Source organism: Mustela nigripes, chromosome X, assembly GCF_022355385.1.
Source record: "Mustela nigripes isolate SB6536 chromosome X, MUSNIG.SB6536, whole genome shotgun sequence".
Lineage (NCBI taxonomy): Eukaryota > Metazoa > Chordata > Mammalia > Carnivora > Mustelidae > Mustela > Mustela nigripes.
In genome coordinates, this window is record NC_081575.1 from 110,625,465 (window position 1) to 110,647,686 (window position 22,222).

The 22,222-nt window shown below is 50.1% G+C and overlaps 1 protein-coding gene across 2 annotated transcripts in view; it reads left to right on the forward strand.

Moving 5' to 3' along the window:
- Positions 1-21,587, forward strand: part of RAI2 (retinoic acid induced 2) — a 58,970-nt gene extending 37,383 nt beyond the window's left edge. For both annotated transcript variants that reach the window (XM_059386150.1, XM_059386149.1), the window contains exon 2: positions 19,598-21,587. In XM_059386150.1, coding sequence (XP_059242133.1) covers positions 19,622-21,211 — 1,590 coding nt within the window. In that variant the 5' untranslated portion in view covers positions 19,598-19,621 and the 3' untranslated portion in view covers positions 21,212-21,587. The remainder of the gene's footprint in view (positions 1-19,597) is intronic.
- Positions 21,588-22,222: the final 635 nt, after the last annotated feature.

Sequence of the window (22,222 nt, forward strand, 5' to 3'; positions counted from 1 at the left end):
ATAGGGCTCCTCTCTCCAAGTCAGAAGGGTTTGGATTTGCCCTGCCCCTGATCTGTATTTTCCTTCTCATATGACAAGTAGGGTGGGTGAGTGAGGGTCCACCTGCGAGGTCACCCAGCATCCCGACGCTTTCCTAATGGTGAGGAGCGGCTTGGGACAGAGGGCTGAGCAAGGAGTCATGCCCCAGCTTCTCAGCCAATGGTTTGAGTCACTTCAGTCTGGTGAGACCCAGCTGAAGTAACTGAAAGCAGATGGCTCTTACCTGCGCCAAGCACTGCCATTAGCACTTCCCGCCTGCATACTTTTTCAGAATTGTCCTCCTGTCCGAGAGAAGCCTGGGCGGGATTCGCCAACAGCCTGAATTCGTCTCTTTGAAACGCCATAGAACTTCTCATCTGCTTACTCTCCTGGGGGAAGTCAGAGGCTCTCGGAAGTCAGTAATTGTGAGCTCTTGAGTCATCATTTGTGCAGTTGTAACAGAGCCCGGTGTGGGGACGCGAGATGGAAACAGCACGTGGGTCGATTGCCATAGACGAGGTGCAGAGTGGAGCAGCTCAAATCTCCTCCTGGAAGGAAGGGATTAGCCAGTCAAAGTGGAAAAAAGATTTGAGAAATCCATTTACCCTTAAGGTTTAGTAGGGAATGCAGGTCAGACTTACTGTAATGTCTTTAGTCACGGCTCTGTCTCCTGGTTTTATCTTGGACCGGGCTCAGAGTTTCAAAACGAAAGGGGGGTATGTGAGCCTTTAAACCCTGGCCTTAGTACTTCCATCCACATTATTAGGAATCAAAATTCTTGTCATTTTTCAAACTGAAGGGATGGCATTAAATTATATGTAAAATTATTAATTTACTACTTGTATATTTCTCAGCTATTTGTAGGTTATTAGGGAAAAAGTCCGCCTTCTGCTTATATGATCATAGAACCCAACTTAAATTTCACAGAATATCACTAGCATATCCTTGGTTTTTCTCCTGAGAATAAATATCACCTATGATAAGATAAGAGCTTGGAAATATTCACATGGATTTTGACATGGTCCTAGGCCATAAAAGAATGTCAAAATCCTAATTAGTCTTCAAATATTCTTTTTTGTGGCAAAGAACTTCTGCTTGGAGGAACGCCATTTCAGTATACTATTTGTCGCCTCATCACCTGAAAGCCACTTGGAGGCATTTTGTGGAATTCAAACCCTTTGAAGGCCCAGAGGGCCAGCACAGCATCACCAAGATGCACGCGGCCTTGAACAGAGAAGACAGAATCCTAACTGTAAGCTTGCCCCTGACTAGATGTGCGGCCTGAGGCAAGTCGCCCTTTGTGAACCTCTGTTTCCTCATCTGGAAAATGTGTTGCACTAGATAGTCTTTGTAAAATGAAAATTAGAAGGCTGTGTGTGATCTAGTCCCTCGCTTTTCTTTCCCACTACACTCAAACTTGCTCCCTCCTTCTTGTAACATGAGCGCAGACACACACACTCACACACGCACGGGCCCAGGTCTTCCTGGAACACTGGAACGCTCTATACCATGGTGCGTCTTGCCTTTCCGGGCTTTCCTCAAGGGACTCTGCCCCACAGAGCTTTCCCCCCGGATTGCCCTCCCTGAAGTGGTCTCTTCCCTACCTGGTTTCCCCTTGTCACTTACCCTGATTGACTTTCTTCAGGGTGCTTCGCGCCTTCAGAAGCTATAAGCACCAAGATGCTGGAACGTGGGTAAGTGGATGAAAGAACTAATGGAACACAGTAGAAAGTCCAACAGAGCCACATGTTGAGTTGAGTGATGTCTTCACAAGCATTTATTTTGTTATTTTAAATTGTATGATCTTAAAAATAAAACAGTTTTCAAAATGAAATTAAAAAAAAAAAAGTGAGCCGTGCATGGAATAGTGTCACGAACTAAAGATTGTGATCATACAGACTCTGTGCACCTGAGATCCGGGAATGTTACAGTGGATGCTCACTCAGTGGGAGGGGACCGCTTCTGCAGCTGAGAGATGGGCATAGGTGACCAGAAAGATCTCTGGAACCCAGCAGTGGCCGCCCCACCCCCATCCCGTCTCACTGGCTCACTGGTGAGGGAACTGCAGCTCAGAGAGGTCGAGTGCCTTTTCCAAGGCCACGGGGTTCTGAAGGGGCAGAACAAGGGTCTAGGGCAGGCCGCACTCATGAGCCCGTGCCTGGGTCACAACAGCATAACGCCTCCCTGGGCTGTCTGAGGGCTGAGCACGGCGGATGGCAGTGTTGCCGCAGCCTCTTCCCAGGGAAATAGAAGAGTCCTCTCCACCCTATAAAACAGGAGATCTTGGATTCTGCTCTCATGGAACTTGGGATTTCTGCTCCAGCAGGACTTCTGGGCACCCCACGGCAGAGACCCGCAGAGCAAGTCTCGGTAGCAGCATTCTGAAGCCTCTCCCACAGGGCCCCTCAGTTGGGAAGCAGTTGCTGTCCAGAGACCAGCACGTTTTGGCTTTTGCTCGCCTCAGAGCTCCCTCCCCTTTCCCAAACACAAAAATATTGGCATTTCCTGGAAAGTGGTTTTGGCCCAAAGCCTGATAGCTATCCCACACTCTTGGGCCAGTTTTCCTTGGGGCCTCTGTTCTTTTATTTCATTGAGCATTTATTTGTTTGAGAGCTGGTGATGCTCCCTCCTGTGTTTATACCTGAGGTAAAGGGCCCCTGCCAGGTGCCCTGGGGAGCACCCCGTGCCCCCCCCCCCCATCAGCCAGCTCTGCTCCATCTCCACTCCCTCCAGGAAGCTAAGAATTGGTCGGAGTCACAGTGCTCACACACAGTACCTCTTTGGGTGGTATTTCCCCTTTTTTGGTAGCTTAATAATATTTTTAGCTTTTATCCCCCCCTTAAATCAAAGGTAATTAAAGTCAAATGATTCTTAAGCGGTCAAATGATTCAGTTTTGAGAATTTGTCATACCTGTATAGTCACTGTCTGAAAGAGGCTCTAAAACATTCCTGTCACCCCAGAAAAGTCCCCCCCGCACCGACTCCCCATAACAACCACTGTCTGATCTCAGGCATACATTCTTTGGGCCTGTTTTTGGATATTGTGCCAATGAAATCTTATAGCATGTACACTTTTGTATCTGGCTTCTTTCACTCAGCACAGTGTTTCTGAGACTCACTGACATTGTCGCATGTGGCGGGAGGTCACTGCTTTTCATTGCTGAGTAGAAGTCCACCGTGTGGGTGTCGCACGCTAGGTTTACCCGTCTGCTGACAGACATTTGAGTTTCCAGTTCTTGCCTTTCATGACCAGACGTCTGTGTACAGCTCTTCTTGTGAATATATGTTATCATTTTTTTTAATTTAAAGGTTTTATTTATTTATTTGAAAGAGAGAAAGCACAGCAGGGCGAGTGGCAGTCAGTGGGAGAGGGAGAAGCAGGCTCCCCACTGAGCAGGGAGCACAACCCCAGGACTCCGGGATCATGACCTGAGCTGAAGGGAGATGCTTAACCGACTGAGCCACCCGGGCATCCCTGTATTTTCATTTCTTTGGGGAGGATACCTAAGAGTGGAATTGATGAGCCAGAGGGTGGACAGTTGTTTAACTTCATTGGAAACTGCCCGATGGTTCTCCAAAGTGACCGTACCATTCAACCAGCAGTGTATGAGCCCTCCAGGTGCTCCAAGTTTTGGTGTTGGTCTTTTTTATTTTAGTTGTTCTAATGAATGTGATACGATCACTTAGTTTTTTATTTTAAAGGACAGTTTTAAGAATTGTCAAGCATGTCAGTCAATACTGGCTCAGACACTGAAAATGTCCTGGGAGAGGGGAAGACTAGTGTTATATTTTTATGGGCAGGAGGTTTCTGCTCCTCGTCCCTGTCCCTGAAGCACAGTCTCCAGCCCTGAGGACATTGTCTATGGGCTTCCACAGGGCATGCTGAAGGCCAGAGTCCCCAGAGAGGCAAGGCTGGGCAGGAGAAGAGGCAGGCAAGAGAGCCAGGGTGGAGAAGGGAGAGAGCTCAGAACCACACTGTGACAGCCCTAAGACCTGCCTCCAGGCAAACTGTGCTCTGCGCCTGCGTGGGCGCACACAGCCGGTGAGAAACTAACATGTAAGTAACCAGCAGGCACAGACCAGTTCAGAAGCCTGTTCTAGGGAGTCCCAGCGGCTTATCTTTCCTGCTGCTGTGACCACACATGGTATGAAAGCTCCACTGGATGCAGATATGACAATATTTCTGAGGCCGGATTTTGGCAAGGCAACTGTAAATCCTCCAAAACCAATTGCCAGGCACGGGGCCAGCTTGGTGGGAAGCATCAGAAGCATCCCAGGGTGCTGGCTATGGGTTTTCTGGCTTCTCCAACTCTATGCACACAAAATAGGGAGCACCTCCAAAATGTTTTCGCTAATCTGTATATCTCACATGTCACTATTTTATCCATTTATTACAGTCCTCATGCTAATTAGTAAGCTACCTATTTTACAGCCTGTGAGTTCTAATATTCCCTGTGCTCTGTAGCCAAGCCTTAGGTATTGATGGAGATGAAGAGATAACCAGGACTCTGGTAGCACTCTGGGAACAGGTCTTGCTGATTAGAACTCAAGCTGACACACATCCTCCCCACCCGTGAGGTATGTGGCCTTGATGACAACACTGACAGGGTTAGGGTTTCACCTGAGTCTTAGACAGGAAATGTCGCAGTACAAGGTGCTGGTGCCTCTTCTGTGTTGTGATCGGCTCACTACAAAGTGTCAATGTCCCAAAGTCTTTAGACAGATCAGTATTTTGGAGAGGAACCCAGAAAGAAATCAGTAATGTTGAACACAAGGCAAGAGCTTGCTACAAGTGAAGCTTCAGTGGTTGCTAGAGGTGAGGATACTATTGAATGGGTGGTGTCTGCCTAGGAAATCAATTATGGAGGGCAGGAAGGGAAAGCTGGCCCAGGCTTTTGAGCCATAGATGATGAGCTCCCCTAAAGGAAAATCCACAGTGACCTGTCCAATAAAGAATCTGATGTGACTGGGGAAATGGCAGAAATCCCAGGCCTTCCTGCTCCACAACTGCCTCAGCTTCCCAGGACTCTTGGCCTGTGTCGTGCCAGGGCCCTGCTTTGTCTCCCTCCCATACTCATACCCATTCACACGGCCCAGGGTACCCTTTGGGGTTCCAGGAATGAAGGCTGCTGAGAGCTCTTCTCCTCTGGCTCTGTGAAGGCAGCTTTACCCTCTTGTTCTCTTGAAACCCTGCCAGCTCTGAGTCCCCACGAAATGGACTCTTTCAGTGGCTCTTAATGCAGGAACCAATCAAAATATGTCCTGAACCCACGTTAATAAATCAAGCCAAAAGTGTCCACACTTTTAGTGCTGAAAAGTTAACTCGAGGTAGCTCAGAATTGGGCTCTGAGTGCTTGGGCTATCTTGCCGGTCTAGTTTTCAGCTAGTGGGGTTCAGGGTGCTCTGAGGCTACAAGTCAGTCTGTCCCCAGCACTCACTTTGCAGAGCAGGTCCCAGGAAGCATTGATGGTGTCCTTGAAAGTAATGCTGGCTGCTGTTTCAAATAGGTTGCAAGGGTGTTGTGGCTCAAACACAGTAGAAATTTATTCCTCATTTCCCAAAACCCCAAAACAGATGTTACTGATGGCAGGTGGCCCTCCTCCAAACTGTGATTCAGGCGTGCAGGCACTTCTATCTTGTGGCTCTACTGTCTCCAACAGGTAGCTTCCAAGAGGTTTCTGTGCATCAAGCTCAGGTAGAAAGGAAGAGATTGAAGCACCACCTATGGAAAGTTTATAGGACCCAGCCCTGGAAGCGGCACACATCACCTCCACCCACATTCTGTTGCGTAGATCTCGGGCACATGACCACCCCTAACTGCAAGGGAGGCTGGGAAATGTAGTCCAGGCAGAACAGGAAGTGGGTATGGCGAACAGCTGGCCAGTCAGGCAGGAATGAAATATATTCCCGAGAAGGATGGGAATGAATCCCTGCCTGGGCTTCATGCTTGTGCAGAGGTGTAGGAAGGAAGAGCTAGGCCACAGAAGACATGGGAGCTCCTGTGTCCTTCAGGGGCCAGCAGTGGCTGGCTACAGAGGTATTGGTGGAGGGAGGGGCTCAAGGCTGCCCCTGCCCCAGGTGCAGAAGCAGGCCGAGGAATTCTAGCCTCCAGCCAGAGGCGAGACCATGCTTTCCCCTTCTCTCTCCCTTCCTGCCCTCCCCCAGCCCCCTCTACCCTTACACATGATGCCACGAACCTTTGCCCTCTCTGGTCCCGCCCTCCCCCAGACCTGCCTTCTCTGTACTAAATGTTGTTCACATTCTGAAAAGCTCTGGCCTTCCTTCCCATCAAGATAGTCATTCCCTGGGGATTCACAACTCAGTTCCTGGAAGGAAAAAAAAACACACAAACGAACCAATTCACACCAAGGTGGTACTGATCTGCCGGGGTTTCTGAGACCCTGGGATGAGAAAGTGAGTGTGAAATACCTAGCAGGGTGCCTGGCACATAAGTAAATGCTTAGTAAATAGTTTATTAGTATCATGTTGTGAGCCTGCGTGTCCAGGGCGGGGGGGGGGGGGAGGGGGAGAGAGAGACAGAGAGGCAGACAGCTAGAGAAGGGAAGGAACTAGCAAAGCCTGGCAAATTAATCTACTTCTCTTTTCCTCCCAATGTAATGGTCTCCCTCCTGAATCATGGCATTCTGTTGGTCAGGATCTGTGAAGACATCAAAACTGTGTGGGTTCAGGTGGTTCATGGGTGACCTTTTGGACACGAGGCAGCTTTTCACCCCCCCGTGGAAGAGCCAGACATCCTCTCCAGTTCACAGCACCGTGTCTCTCCCTGAAGCTCTCACCAGCCTTGGGCTCCAGCCCTGGCCAGGCCACACACCCTTTTCCCCTTGTACCTTTCCTCCTGCTCTTCTAGAACCCCCCACTCCATTCCACTCTCTCCTCTGTTGAAATCTGCCCCATGTGACACCTCCAGCAATTAAGGTTCGGTGACCAGAACCCAGATGTGGAAAGGTGAGGACAAAGTAGATTCCAGTGAATTCTGGTTGGAGAGTTACAGGGACAACAGGTGGCCTCATTCCTGCTCACCTGCTGTGCAGTGTGTGTGTGTGTAAACACACACATTCCAGAAGAACTCTTCCCTGAAAGAAAATAGGAAATAACACCTATAATCCTCATTGCCAACTAACCAGATGTTACACAGCAGCCTTGCAGTGTTTATGCTCCATTAGCTGTGGCGACAAAGCTTGCTTTTGGAGAAATATAGTGAATTTCTAGGACTTCGAAAGGCTCACTGGCCCTAAGATTCTGCAGTGGGTGGTTCTGCTCTTGAAAGAGCTCACCTCCAGGCAGAGAGATGCTTCTGGCCAAAGAGAATTCCAGAAAGCAGTCTCCCTGTTTAAAAGACGAGCATTCTCCACCCTCTTCTTCCTGCATTGTCTGTGCACTTCTCAGGTCAAGGCTGCTATTATTTTTATTTTTAGGCGGGATGCAGCTGATAAAGTGAAGTGGCGTTTGTGTATTTATTGTTTTTTGGTCCCCGAGTTGGAACACAAGATCCCCAGAAGAGAAACTCCCTCTGTGACTCATCGCAGGAACATCTAGCCTTCCAGCCAGCACAAATATGATTAAAACAACTTTCTTGAGGGCCCCAGTTATAGTCTAGCAAAGGAACACATTAGCCAAGCTGACCGTCTCTGGACCATTGCGAAAACACCCTACCGTGGTGGCCTGAATTGGTGACATTTGGGTCTTCACATAAGAAGCACTTTCCAGGGCGTGGCTGGTGTAGTAGACATGGTTTGTCCCCATCCTCATGTCCCCTCAGACTGGCCTCTGTACCCTGAGGGCTGCTTACTGCAAATAGCTGTGACTTTCTTGAGGACATCACCCCCACCACCACCCCGCCGCCAGGAGCACAATAGGCCACCTGCCGGGCTAGTTCCAAGGGCTAGAGAATTAACACATCATCAAGGGAGCAGCCCTTGACCTGTGACAGATGGGTGTTTGTGAATGAGCACCCCGATTCTGAGCCATGTGGTTTCTGCCACCTCCCAGCTTCGCCCCGTGGAATCGAGCCCTGGTTGCCCACAGTGGTGACTTAGCGGATAAACTGGCTTCCTTCTCTTCCATGTCTCTCTGCTTCACTCCTCTACTGGTATTTTCTGGAATCTTCTCCCAAATAAACTAGTTCCAGGCAAATCGATCTGTTCATGGAGCAGCGCAAACTCAGACAACTAGCCGGCTGAGTTCGTCCAAACCCAGCAGCCCTCCGCCCACTGTATCCATCACCACTGGTGGCGGTCAGGAAGTTTCCACCGTGACTGTGGCACTGAGGTAGCATCCTGTACGTAGGGTTGGGGCCCTCTGAGAGCCCCTAATTTCTTCATGAAAACCTAGGAAGACAGAAACCAGACTTCCAAGAGGCAGCCATTTCAACAGTAGGGCCCAGTACCATGAAGTAAGGACAACTTCAGACAGTGCACCTGTTCAGTGTTTCAGCTACGGTTGGGGGCCAAGTGAATTTTGGTGGCGATCTCCCCGTCAGGTGCAACATCAATTCTATGTCAAATGCCTTCCCAGGCCCTTGCAGCTGATTTAAAAATAAATCTTTGAACAAACAGGGTTTTAACTTGGGAGCTTACTGTGCAAACCCACTGGGAGCATTTGTAATGCTATTTAAGACCCTCAGAGGAAGGATGAGCGGTGAATGTAAAGATGATAGCAGTGACGCCAGTGACATGGTGACGACGACGATGACGACGATGATGACAGCTTTGACGATGAGAATGATGATGAAGAGGGAGACAGCGATCCCGACAATGATGATGGTGGTGGTGGCGGTGATAACGACCACGTTTCATGCAGGATTTTCCACGTGCCTGGCACAGTGCCAAGTTCTTTACACGGACTGTTTCTTTCAGCAGTGACGACCACTGCAGCTCTGGAAGCCCCATTTTGCAGAGAGAGAGATCAAGGCTTCGAACTCACTTGCCCAAGGCCACACAGCTAGCAAAGCGAGGCAGAACCGAAATTTGAACCCAGGCCTGTCTGAGTTCAAAGCTTGTACTTCTGACCACTCTCGTGAGGGGGAGCCCAGGGCCCCGGGTGAGACTGACACTGCTTCTATGCCGGTGCGTGGTGAGGGGCTCACGTGCATTAGGAGAAGGGAAAATCCGAACTCCAGTCCTTTGACTTTACAAGTCTACACCCCTTTCTTCCAGTGACCCCTCAAAGGGTCTATTTCTGGCACACTAGTCTCTGGAAAATGTCCGGCTAATGACACGGGATTATAAACAGTCCTTTTCCCAGAACAAAAATTTAACCTTTGTATCTCAATCTAATTAGAAGTATTTTCTCTTCCAGAGGCAGGTTCCCCCCCGCCGTCTTTGTTCCATAGCGAAGAGGTTTCTTTATTGCAAAAACAAAACAAAACCAAAAAAAATCTCTCCAAACACCATAGCTTTTGAAGATGACAGACACTGGCCTGAGACCTTGGATGAGACCAGCGCTCCCGCACAAGGTGGCCATTCGGACACCAGCACCTGAGGGTGTTTGGGGTTTCTGTGTCCAGCTGAAGGGTGGGTGACCTTGACCAAGTGCGGGGCCAGACACTCCCTGACCCTCCCCGCCCCCAACAGCAGTTCTTCATGACGTCTCTCCCTGGGATGCCGAGGTTCACCAAGACTTGAAGGGGGTACTTCTTGTCGTAGTTTCTGGACAATTAAGCATTTCTTCTCTACTTTAGAGATGTCCTTGCCTTAACATCTCTTCCCACTGCTGTCTTGAAACTGGTGTTCTTCCAATGAGACTTACTGCTTTACCTCTGCAGGAAACAGGGGCCTTGAAGGAGCCCCGCTGGAAGCAGATAACCCTGAGGGGACATGGGTTGCTTAATCCTTTGGGGATTGAGCCACAACAGAAGGGAACACCCCTGTGGAGGAAACAGTACCAGGGTAGAGGAATAGGAAAATATGACTGGCACACAGTAGGTGCTCAGATAGTTTTTGAAAGAATGAAGACAGGAATGGAGGGGCACTTTGTTCCTATTCTAGCCCTCACCCAGTCCTGTGTGGCCCAAGGGCCGCCATCGGTCCTTGTGAGCAGGCTAGATGTAGTTGGGAGTATGAAATGAGATCACGGATGCAAAGACATCTGACACTCTCCACTTGGGCAAGAAAGGAGACCGGGCAAGCCCATGGTGCCCTCCACAGCCAGTCTCCCAGGTCCCTCCCGTGCTTTAGTGGAACCCAACAAAGGCCATCAGCAGAAAACCACCTCTGGGCCTCTGAGCTGTTGGCTCTAGTCATGAAGTTTTCCCTGTAATCCTCAGATTTGTCCAGTTTTAATATTTCTCATTTTCAACCGACTGTTTACCTGCGAGGCCCAGCCTTAACCTGAGACCCCGCAGAGACCACAGAGTAGGTATGCTTGGTACTGGGTAGGTTCTCTGCCAGTGCTGTGTCTTCAACCCACAGACGCTGCCTGATGATGGGCAGTTGAGTCCCAAGAGAGACAAAGTGTACTCTGCCTGAAGCCAAAAACAAACTAAACAAAACAAACAAACAAAAAAAAACAACGAATCTTTGTACCTTCTCCCTTCCCTTCAGCCTTCACTTCTTCCCTGGCCTGGTTTAAAGATGACCTGGAGGGGCACCTGGGTGGCTCAGTTGGTTAAGCGTCCGATTCTTTTTTTTATTATTATTATGTTAGTCACCATACAGTACATGATTAGTTTTTGATGTCGTGTTCCATGAGTCATTGTTTGCGTATAACACCCAGTGCTCCATGCAATACGTGCCCTCCTTAATACCCATCACCAGGTTCACCCATCCCCCCACCCGTTCCCTTCCAGAAACCTGTTTGTTTCCCGGAGTCCATAGTCTCTCATGGTTCGTCTCCCGCTCCAATTTCTCCTCCCTTCATTTTTTCCTTCCTTCTCCTAGTGTCCTCCATGCTATTCCTCATGTTCCACAAGTAAGTGAAACCATATGATAATTGACTTTCTCTGCTTGACTTATTTCACTCAGCATAACCTCTTCCAGTTCCATCCATGTTGATGCAAAAGTTGGGTATTCATCCTTTTGATGGCTGAGTAATACTCCATTGTGTATATGGACCACATCTTCTTTATCCATTCATCAGATGAAGGGCATCTTGGCTCTTTTCACAGTTTGGCTATTGTGGACATTGCTGCTATGAACATTGGGGTGCATGTGGCCCTTATTTTCACTACATCTGTATCTTTGGGAATAAATACCCAGTAGTACAATTGCTGGGTCATAGGGAAGCTCTATTTTTAATTTTTTGAGGAACCTCCACACTTTTTTCCAAAGTGGCTACACCAACTTGCATTCCCACCAACAGTGTAAGAGGGTTCCCCTCTCTCCACATCCTCTCCAACACTTGTTGTTTCCTGTCTTGTTAATTTTGGCCATTCTAACTGGTATAAGGTGGTATCTCAATGTGGTTTTGATTTAAATTTCCCTGATGGCTAATGATGGTGAATGTTTTTTCATGTGTCTGTTAGCCATTCATATGTCTTCTTTGGAGAAGTGTCAGTTCATGTCCTCTGCTCATTTTTTTACTTGCTTGTTGTTTGGGTGTTGAGTTTGAGAAGTTCTTTATCGATCTTGGATATCAGCCCTTTGTCTGTAGTGTCATTTGCAGATATCTCCCATTCTGTGGGTTGCCTCTTTGTTTTGTTGACTGTTTCATTTGCTGTGCAGAATAAGTGTTCGATTCTTGATTCTGGCTCAGGTCATGGTCTCAGGGTCATGAGTTCAGGGGAGTGAGTCTTCTCAGTGGTCCTGGGAGTGGCCCTAGAAAACCTACCCTTCATACACTTCCCATCTTTCCAATTCTCCTTCAAACTTCCCCATGTTTCATGGCCCTGTAGCAATTCCCAGAAGGCTAAATTTGACTCCTTCCCATCAGGCACCACTCACTCGAGGGAGGCCTGAGTTAACTTCCTTCCCACAATGAGAGCAGGGCAGTGCCCCATGTCATAATAGAGGAAACTGAGTCCCAGGGACATAAAATGAGTTTCCCACGGTCATGAAAATTTCGTGTGTGTGTGTGTTTTAAGATTTTATTTATTTGGCAGAGAGAAAGCACAAGCAGGGGGAGCTGCAGAGGGAGAGGGAGAAGCAGGCTCCCTGCTGAGCGGGGAGCCCGATTCGGGGCTTGATCCCATGACCTGGGCTGAAGGTAGATGCTTAATGACTGAGCCACCCAGGCACCCTTGAGTTTCTGTGTCTTGAATCTCATCTCTTCTGTTTCAGTCACTTGACTACTAGGTATCACGGTCTCGGGAGCTTACTTCATCTTTTTGAATCTAGCTCCTTCGAACTATATTTGACATTTTGATGGTTGAATCAGACCATCCCACAGACTTTAGTGTGCAGTGCTGGTTGCATTGGAGACGTAACTAGGAACCCCTTCGACTCAAGTGGACTTTGAAACCAAAGCAGTGGGCGAAGGGCTGTGCCTTTGGAGGAGCAGAGCTCTGTGAGTAGGTGCCCTCTACACCTCTGAACCTCAGCTTCCTGCATAACAAAATGGAGAGATGAACTGGGCCAGTGACCTCAAGACTTGTTCAGGCAAGGGGGACCCAGACATTTTGCGGGGCCTTGAGAACGCCATCATCTGTCCTGCTGAGTTGCAACATTTTCATTCTTGCACTCCTATCAGAAAAAACTGCACAATTTCCCAACACACACACACACACACACACACACACACAATTATATGTCTTCCTATATTGATTTACTACATATGCTATAAAATAGAAAAATGGGAATAAAAAGGGTGAGATGGCAAAATGAACATAAATGAGTTTTATGGTGACCTAACCTCGCTCCCAGGAAGACCTCAGAGTCCCCTGGTGTCAACGATGCTCAGGGCCTGGCTTGCCCACCTCCACCATGTTTTTCCCTGTGGGGAGAGCAAAACCATTTTTTATGCAGCAGCACATCAGAGCTGAGATTTACAGGCTGTGCTCTGCAGAGCTGCCCAGAGACACTGCCCATCTAACTGAAGGGGAGACTCAGTCCTGAACCCTGAGGCCACCACTGTTTTCCATAAATGAAGTCTCATGTCGGGGAACTCATTTCCAAAGCTCACCTGGGTGGTCATATTTCTTTTGGATGGCTGTGTGAGTCTCTGGATATAAAAGGCAGTCAGCTCTAAGGTGGGCGACTATTTTGTGTATTCTCTGTATTTTCACTAATTTGAGAGCACATTCACGTGGTAATTATGTTCACAGCACCAATAGATCGACTCTGTGCTGGTGTTTAAAGCTCAGAAAATTGAATCACTGGGGCAAGTAACTAACAATTATTACACCCTATGGGGAGAGCAAAACCATTTTTTACCCAGCTGGAATTACTTCTTAGATACTTAGTGCGTATCAGGTCCTGAATAGTGAAACCATATCCACGTTGTATTAAAGATGAAAATTATGCATTGCTCCTGTAATTCCTAGTAAGTGGCGGGTGATTTTTTACATGGAATTAAGTCAGTCACTGGGGGTGTAGTTGAAGTACTGGATGGAAAGCAGAAAATAGACTCAGAATGGAGAATGCTTAGCGGGGCAGGATATTTAGCAGAGGTCTCTGTGAAGTCAGCCTTGCAAGAGGGAGAGACGTGCTACCTTTTCCCAGGGGGCAGGGGAACTTGGGGGACACTGTGAGAGCTGGGAAGAAGTTGAGTGAGCTTGGGTTGATGGCTTTAGTTTTTTTTTCTGTGAAGCACTAAGAAGATTGGCCGACAGCTGCCTCGTCTTTTGGCCTCTGGATTAAGAGTTCCCAACCTGACTGCACGTTAGAATCACCTAGGGAATTTTTCAAAACCCCAATGCCCCAGTTGTGCCCCGGACTAATTAAATCAGAGTCTGGGGGAGGAGGGGAGGGACCCAGACATCAGTAGTTTTTAAAAGCTCCCAAGCGATTCTAATGCGCAGCCGAGTTTGCAAAGCAGCACTAAGCCTGAACTTGTCAGACTTTAACATGAGGTCCTCAAACCTCCCCGGGGGTAGCCTGTCAAGGTGCAGATTCTGATTCCAGAGGTCCGAGGTGGGGCCCAAGAGCCTGCATTTTTTAGCCAGCTCCCAGGAGATGCTGCTGCAGCTGCATCAAGGACCCCACGTTGAGCAGGGAAGACGTAGACAATCCAGGTTTGACCTGAAATAATTGATAGCTGCCTACAGGCTCCATAAAAATCAAAGCTGTCAATATTTTGTAGTGGGAAAACACACATCTTAAGAGAATTATCAGTATATATTCTTTAAATGAATGTTTTAGAGGAAGAAACTGATCTTGATAGAAAAATCTAGATGAGGCTCATTTCAATGGAAGAGGAGAGCAGGTCACATCTGCCTGTTCTTGGGGCTAAAGGGGTCATACTGAGAAGTAGGGCCAGCAAGCCCAGGGTCACTAAGGTCACTTCCCCTGAGGCTGGACTTGCCTTCCAGTCACCTCACACAGTGGTCCCTGGCTTGAGTTGCTTTGCTATGTTGAATAACCTCTGCTCCTCATGCCCAGGTACCCAGCTATAAAGTGTTTGCTGAGGGGCACTGAGCTCTGCAGACCAGAGCCTTGTGATCATCTCGGCAGTTATCTGTGCTGAAAATGTTCTAAATTCTCAAAATAAAACTAAGCCCCTCCCTAGAAGATGATTGGGGCCTCTGAGAGGGACAGCCTTTTCCAAATTCCCTGCTCAGAAACCAGACTGTACCCGAACTGGTCTTGAGGACTCTCTCTTGGGTCTGTGTGGAGTTCACAACCACATTTTGAAGTTTTTCACTTTGAGATGCAGGCTCTTCAGGGACCCCATGGCATCATTTGGGATGTGGCAGAGAGCATTGAGGTGAGGGGATTTGGCTCTCTGGGACTCTGTGTGTGTGTGTGTGTGTGTGTGTGTGTGTGTGTGTGTGTGTGTGATAGAGAGAGAGAGAGAGAGAGAGAGAGAGAAACTGATTTAGTGATAAATGCCCATGATGAGGAAATTAGATGGACTTTAGGACCTAGAGACTAGTCTAAATAATCTGAGTGTTCAAGTGTTTTTGCTTTTTAAAATAAGCTGTAAACAGGGGCACCTGGGTGGCTCAGTGGGTTAAGCCTCTGCCTTCAGCTCAGGTCATGATCCCAGGGTCCTGGGATCGAGCCCCGCATCGGGCCCTCTGCTCAGCGGGGAGCCTGCTTCCTCCTCTCTCTCTCTGCCTGCCTCTCTGCCTACTTGTCATCTCTGTCAAATAAATAAAAAAATCTTAAAAAAAATAAATCAAGCCAAAAACAAATCCTCATTATATAAATGTCTGTCTGTAAAGAGGCCCACAGAGTGACATGAGAGCAACAGTGTGGAAGCAGGAGGCCTGAGAGGCAGGCATGGCTTGCAGCGGCACCTGGTAGGTGCCAGATGTGGGCTAAGCCCCTAACTGACTGCCTGGGAGTTAGGCCCCAGGTCAGCTTCCTCCCGAATGTACCTCCTTAGAAGGAGAGAAGCACATAGCGGGCTTTACTTCACTTTTCTTTTCCTGGGAGTGCCAGAGAAACACAGGAACCTGGGGTGGTTTCCTCCTCATGCCACTGGCTGGTGAAAGGGCCTGGCTGTTGTGTTACCCTCTATGGTCCCGCTGGGGTCTGACCCTCCACTTTTCTCACAGCAAGAGCATGGTGACTTTTGTAATAACTTGTCTTGGGGAAGTTTGGGTCAGACTTTCTGGGTCACAGTTTCCTCATCTGTGAAAAGAGTCAGGAAGAAGATGGAGACAGGAACTTGACCACCCTGGTGAGCCTTGACATGCCGTGGTCATGTATATGGCGAGCCGGCAACCAGAGGTTGGGCAAGAGAAGTGAGACTCGGAAGTCCTGCTCATTCGTGTGCCCCTACTATTCACCAGACAGAGAAAGATCAGGCAGTCCTTTGCTCCTGAAGAAACGAGTGACTAGGCAATCCCAGTATGGGCTGGGGGAGGGGGCACTCAGGACCAGACAAGGGCAAGTTGGGGTGCTGTAGGACCTTAGTGATGTGGGGGAGAAATCACCCCAAAGTCTGATGAATGAGCAGAAATTGGCTGGGCAAGGGCCAAAGCCCAACAGGGCTCAGGCTGAGACACAGATCCTAGGGAGAACCTGTTTCTGGTATACATAGATCTTGATGATAGCTAGATGAAGGGTCCAGATGATAATTCTGTGCCCCCCCCCCCCCCACAGCTCTCTGAGCCTAACTACTGCCCCAGAAAGCCTCTCCTCACCTCCTCATTTGCCCTGGGCCCTGAGACTTTTCCCCAGAGTCTCCACCTAGGGAGCATGTGGCCTGTACTGGGGTGGACTTCAACCCTCCAGCTCCAGCAGCTGACCCACGGCCAAGAGACTGAGAGTGACCCACACATCCAAGCTGCCCACTTCCCATCCAGCAACACTGCATTTACAGACCTCCCCCAACCCCCGGGTCATGATGGGCATAGGCAAGACTGAGTCAGATGGATGACCTCATTGAAACCCATTTGCAAAAGATGTTTGGAAAAAAACCTGAACAAAGTGTTCGCTGTCACCTCTGAAGAACTCCCGCCTGTCCACTTGAGGGCTGGTTGGTGGCTTCTGTGATTCCTTTCAATTTGAAGAGGTTCCTAGTACACCTGCCTCCCCCTGCTCATCAGCAGGGGAGGACATCTTCTCTCTTGCCAGCTTGTTTCTCACTCATCCTGAGGCCTAGGGGACAGAGACCTGCCCTTTGAACCCCGCTCTCACCAGCTGGGTGGTCTTCGCAGAGCATTGCTAGGGCCTCCCGCCCCGGCTCTGGTAGCAGCGCCCCTCTCTGTGCTGGCACTGGGGGCTCCCAGCGGGGGGGGGGGGGATGAACAACAGGGGAGGGAGAGCCGAGAAAAAGAGAAGAAACTTCCTGGAAGACAGGAGGGTGCACGGGGAAGGCAGGGTTAGTTGTTCCTTTGCCAGTGTAGCCAAAGGCAAGCCTCATCTCAGAAGCCCAGTGCCGCTAGAGGGAAGGGACTGGGGGTGCTCACGAGGCCCACTATGGCTGAATAGTCAAGCGGGTCCAAAGCTATGGTGTAGGAGGACGTGAAAGCGGGATTGGGCCCGTGCCTCCTCGCCCTGCTCCCACAGACTTGAGTCCGCAGCTAATCTAAGGGCCTCCCTGTAACTCATGGGTGCTGAGCTGCCCCCCCACATGCCTGCTGTCTCAGGAAGGTTGAAGCATAGGGGATGCCAACCTTCTTGCCCTCCAGTAATAGGGCTTTGGGCTGTCTTCCCCAAAGATAGGGACTCTGATGACCCTTCAGCTCCTTGCCTGGTGAGAGGGACAGAGGAGGGCCCTGGTGGACAAAAGAGAGTAAGCAAAGAGTACAGAGGTTTTCTGGGAAGGACCTGGCCACCACTTTGAGGAAATCTTACACTCCAGTGCTCTCTTTTACACGGCTGGGCAGGCGCAGGCGCTCAGTGTTGAAGGGACGGCTGTCGAGGACTCTTCCTGCCAGGAAACCCCACTCATGAAGGAGCGTGGCCCTCACAGCTCCCACGGGGAGAAGCAGCCTGGGATTAACCCTGAACTCTAATCCCAGCCTCAGCGTCCCTTATCCTATCATCTCATATTCCTAGGGCATCCATTTTCTCATCAGTAAAGTGGGCATAATCCTAGGACCCCTCTCAAAGGGTTGTTCTGAGGGTTACGTGAAGTAATGCACCGAAAGTGCTCGGCATTCTTGGCAGAGGCCTGGCTCATCACCGCAGCAGATGCCCAGACAGCCACAGTAAGAGAAGACGCCCGTGGCCAGCCACCACAGTGGCTTCTGATGGCCGTCAAGGCAACTCCAATTCATTAATCGAATGAGTGCGCGAAGGCACGCATGCCTTCAGGAAGGAGGGAACCGACGGTGTCTTGGGGGTACGATGTTTGGTGGGCTAAATAAGGGAGGATTCCCCTCAGGAAAAACCAGGCCCTTTAGCTAGGGCAAGCCATCTCAGCTTCCCTGGGGTGGGCTGCCTCCCTACTCTGCCCTAAAGGAATTATTGGCCTACACGCTGGGTCATCTCCTGGTTTTCGGAGGACACCCCGGTTCTAGGAAGTCGGGCTCTGGAGCCCCCCCTCAGAGGCCCCACAGTGTAACCCTCTATGACCCCTCGCCCTCCCGACCTCCTGCTTCAGAGAAACTGCTTGTTCTATGCATTTGATGCATTTTGATTATCTGGAAATATCACACCTTTGTTTGTTGGTTAGAGCTGCCTTCCCGTAAGCGGGACCTCATGTGTTTATTCCCACTCCCATGGCCTGCTGGGCTGCCTCTCCTCCTTGTTGGGGACAATGTGTTGGTGATTTGGGGGTGAGGAGAGGACGTGAGGTGACTCCGGGACTAAAGTCTAGACAGCTCCAACAGGTGAGGCCAAGAATCAGAGTTCCCCAATGCCTGCCTGGCGAGCCTGAGGATTATTGAATTATTATCAAGCCCAACCAGACTCCAGGGCTGTGCAGATCCCTGAGTTAGACATGGTGCCTGCCTTCTCCATGGCAACGAGGCTAAATATGGACGCGTTTCCATGGAGAGCCATCTCGCGGTGGCAGCCCTGCTTCCTCCAGGAAGCACCCGCACTGAGTTCCTTCGGCCTCTCAGGAAGTGGCCAGAGGTGCCGGTGAGATGAGGAAAGAGTAGCTCACCTTCAAGGGTGTTTGTTTCCAACAAGTCTTCTATGTCTCCAGCCCTACAATCAGTAACATCCCCTCATGACAGTGGAAGTTAGGAGAGGTCACAGGTCGCACAGATGAGCTGATTAAGGAAAGCAACCCTAGGCCCAGTGAGCATTCATGCAATTTTCCCATGTCGGCCCAGCTCCGTGGAGAGGATTTTCCTGTGATGTAGAGGAAAAGGGATGGCGTTTTTCAGGAAGAGTCCGCGAGGCAACTGTGGGGACCCTTTGGAGATGTGCCGCGGCTCTTCTCACCAAGCCAACTGGGGGGAGAATTATTGCTACAAAGAGTTCTTACACTGTTTTCCATACCTGGGATGGCCCTTTTCCGTTTCCTTCGAATGTTCTAATGATGGGCGTTAAGGAGGGCTTGTGATGTAAAGAGCACGGGGTATTCTGTAAGACCGATGAATCGCAGACCTGTACTTCTGAAACCAAGAACCCGTTATATGTTAATTAAAACAAAACAAAAAAGAACGTTCTAATGTGACAGGATTTTATTTTGTTCTCGAAGTAAAGTCAGTCTTTGCCTCCCGTTTGAATCCAAACAGGTCAAATGTCCACATCCCCTAACTGCCCAGTATAGCAGTGTGGAATGGAACTTGGTGTTTGGCGAAAGCTAACCCTATAAGCTGAGTATTAGGCTTAAAAACACTCTGTTTAACCTCTCTTGGCTGTTTAGTCCTTACGTCATCTGTGTTTATAGCTTAATCGTCTGTTAAATTGGGCCTCTGCGTGCACAGCTGACCACGCAGGGGTCTTTGTCTGTAGCGGTTAATATCTATAACACGTGTGTGTACATATAGAGATGGGTGTGCTCCTCGGTTCACTGAGATGCGGAAACTTTTCAGAGATGCGGACAGGGAGCACTTCAGGCCGTTCTAAATAGTCTCCGACAGAAGACTCACATGGTGCGTTCTGTGTTGCAGGCCCGGTGGCATCAGAGCCGAGTGATGGACGATCTGCGGTCCCAGAACCTCTCCGTGGACATGACTGAGTCCACTCCCGCCTTGGCCAGTAACAGACTGGAGAATGGCATGACCCAGCTCATCACCACCGAGGCCTGGAACATCAACTCCACTGACCTGGTAAAGAAGGCCCTGGTGACCGTGCCGGCCCCGTCCATCCTGAACCCCCCGGCCGACTCCCAGAGCGGCATGGCTCTGAAGGTGGCAGCCACCGTGCTGCAGCCCCTGTGCCTCGGGGAGAGCCCAGTGGTGATGCCCATTCACATGCAGGTGGAGGGAAGCTCCGCGCCCGAGCTCCAGCCTAATGGCAACGCCGCCTATGTCATGACCACGCAGGGCCCCGTGCAGCTGCCCGTGGTGCTGGAGCAGCACGTCTTCCAGCACCTCAACTCCCCTCTGGTCCTGCCGCAGGAGGCCCCGTGCTCCTCCAGTGCCATCCACAACAACCTGTTCCAGGGAGCCGAGGACCCTGAGGCGCAGCCCCAGCTCCTGGACCTGCGCATCCCCAACCAGCCGCAGGAACCCACCTTGCCATTCGAAGCCGTGCTCCAGAATCTGTTCCCTTCTCAGGGCGCGCTCGGCCCCCCACCCTGCCAGCCTCCTCCTGGATATGCCCCAATGCCCCCCCAGGCCTTCAACTCCCCGCTGTCCCCGCTGGTCCCTCCAGCCACCCTCTTGGTGCCCTACCCAGTGATCGTCCCCTTGCCCGTGCCGGTGCCCATCCCCATCCCCATCCCGGTGCCTCACAGTCCCGAATCCAAGCTCAGCTCCGCTTGCCCCAAGCCACCGCCTTCCTTTGGCGCGCACCCCTTCAAAGGCGCCCAGCCCCCTCTGGAGAAAGAGGAGCGGAAGCCCTTCGATATCCTGCAGCCGAGCGAGTACTTCCAGCTCAGCCGCCGCACGGTCATCAAGATGGGGAGCGACAACGAGGCCCTGGACCTCTCCATGAAGTCGGTGCCCTGGCTTAAGGCCGGCGAAGTCAGTCCCCCCGTCTGCCAGGAAGACGCGGCCCTAGACCTGTCGCTGGCAGCCCACCGGAAAGCCGAGCCTCCCGCTGAGACACTGTATGACAGCAGCGGGTCTGTGGGCAGCCCGGGTCACGCCGCGATGGAGAAACTTCCCGGTGGCATGGAAGTGTCCTTTGCCCCCGCCACGGCCCCGGGGGCCTCGGCTCTGATGGATAGCCACGTGGGCAGCAGCCACCCCACCCAGCTGCCCAGCCAGCCCAGCCAAGCCGGCAGCGAGGTCAAGGCTGAAAATCACATCGAGATGGTGAGCGAGTCCCAGGCAGCCAAGGTGATTGTCTCGGTGGAAGACGCGGTTCCTGCCATCTTCTGCGGCAAGATCAAAGGCCTCTCGGGCGTGTCCACCAAGAACTTCTCCTTCAAAAGAGAAGACTCGGTGCTTCAGGGCTATGACATCAACAGCCAAGGGGAAGAGCCCATGGGAAGCACCGAGCCCCTCCGGAAACCCGTCAAAAACCGGAGCATAAAGTTAAAGAAAGTGAACTCCCAGGAAATGCACATGCTCCCCATCAAAAAACAACGGCTGGCCACCTTTTTTCCAAGAAAGTAAATAATGGCTTTTTAAAATTTTTATGATTATAATATGGGGAAAGGTGCATTGGTTTTATAAAAAGGCCTTTAAAGCAAATTATCTTTGTTAATTATTTTGGGGAGTAGTTGGGAAGCGGGAAAGCAAATTGACTCTAGAGGCCCTGTAAGCTAGTATCGTTTTCTTTTTTAATTTTTGACTTTTCACAAATGAGTAAATAAGAGCAACCTATTTTTCAAGCAGATTGCACATTTTTTGCAGCTTTAATGGAATATTGGGTGAATCAGAGGGGTTAAAAAAAAAAAAAGCTATTTTCATTGCCACAAAGTGCTTTGATGATGTAATACCTGATAAAGGGTAGGATGACTATTTCACAATAAATGTTTGTTTGCACTAATTGGTTGCAGCATTCTATCATTTTTTAAAAATTTGCATTCCTTAACTGGTGTGGTTTGGCTCATGAAGCACGTTGCTCATAAAGTGACAAGTTCTCTGTGCTTTGAGACCTGAGCTCTTCGGGCATGTCGGGCAGAGAAGAATTATATTGGCCATAAATGGGCACTATGTATGACCCAGAGCAAGTCACTTCCCCCTCAGAACCTTGGTTTCTTCGTTTGTAAAAATGTGGCACAGAGAAGGGGTGGGGATGTGAGTTTCGAGCACCCGGGGTCCCTTCAAGTTCACGTGGGCCCTGCGTGTGGAGAATTCTGTGTCTGAGCCTTCTGTAGACTAAAACAGACAAATGTGTCTGAAAGGAAAATTTGCCGGCTTCCTCCCCACCCCCTCCCAGAATTTAGCTGGAAAGGATCTTCTTTTCAAAGGCAGTACAAGCATTGTTCTGAATGACTGAAAGTCTTGCAAGTCGAACGTATTACTGAAGACCACTCAGAACGAGAGGTAAGTCCTTTGCTGGTGGATCAGGAGATGGCCCAGAAATGTTCCTGGCCTGGGGCAGAGACACTCACGAGTGGGGTCGGGAAGGGAAGAGAGAGTGGCCCCTTGTTAGTGTAGCCCAGTGGTTTTCAACTGGGG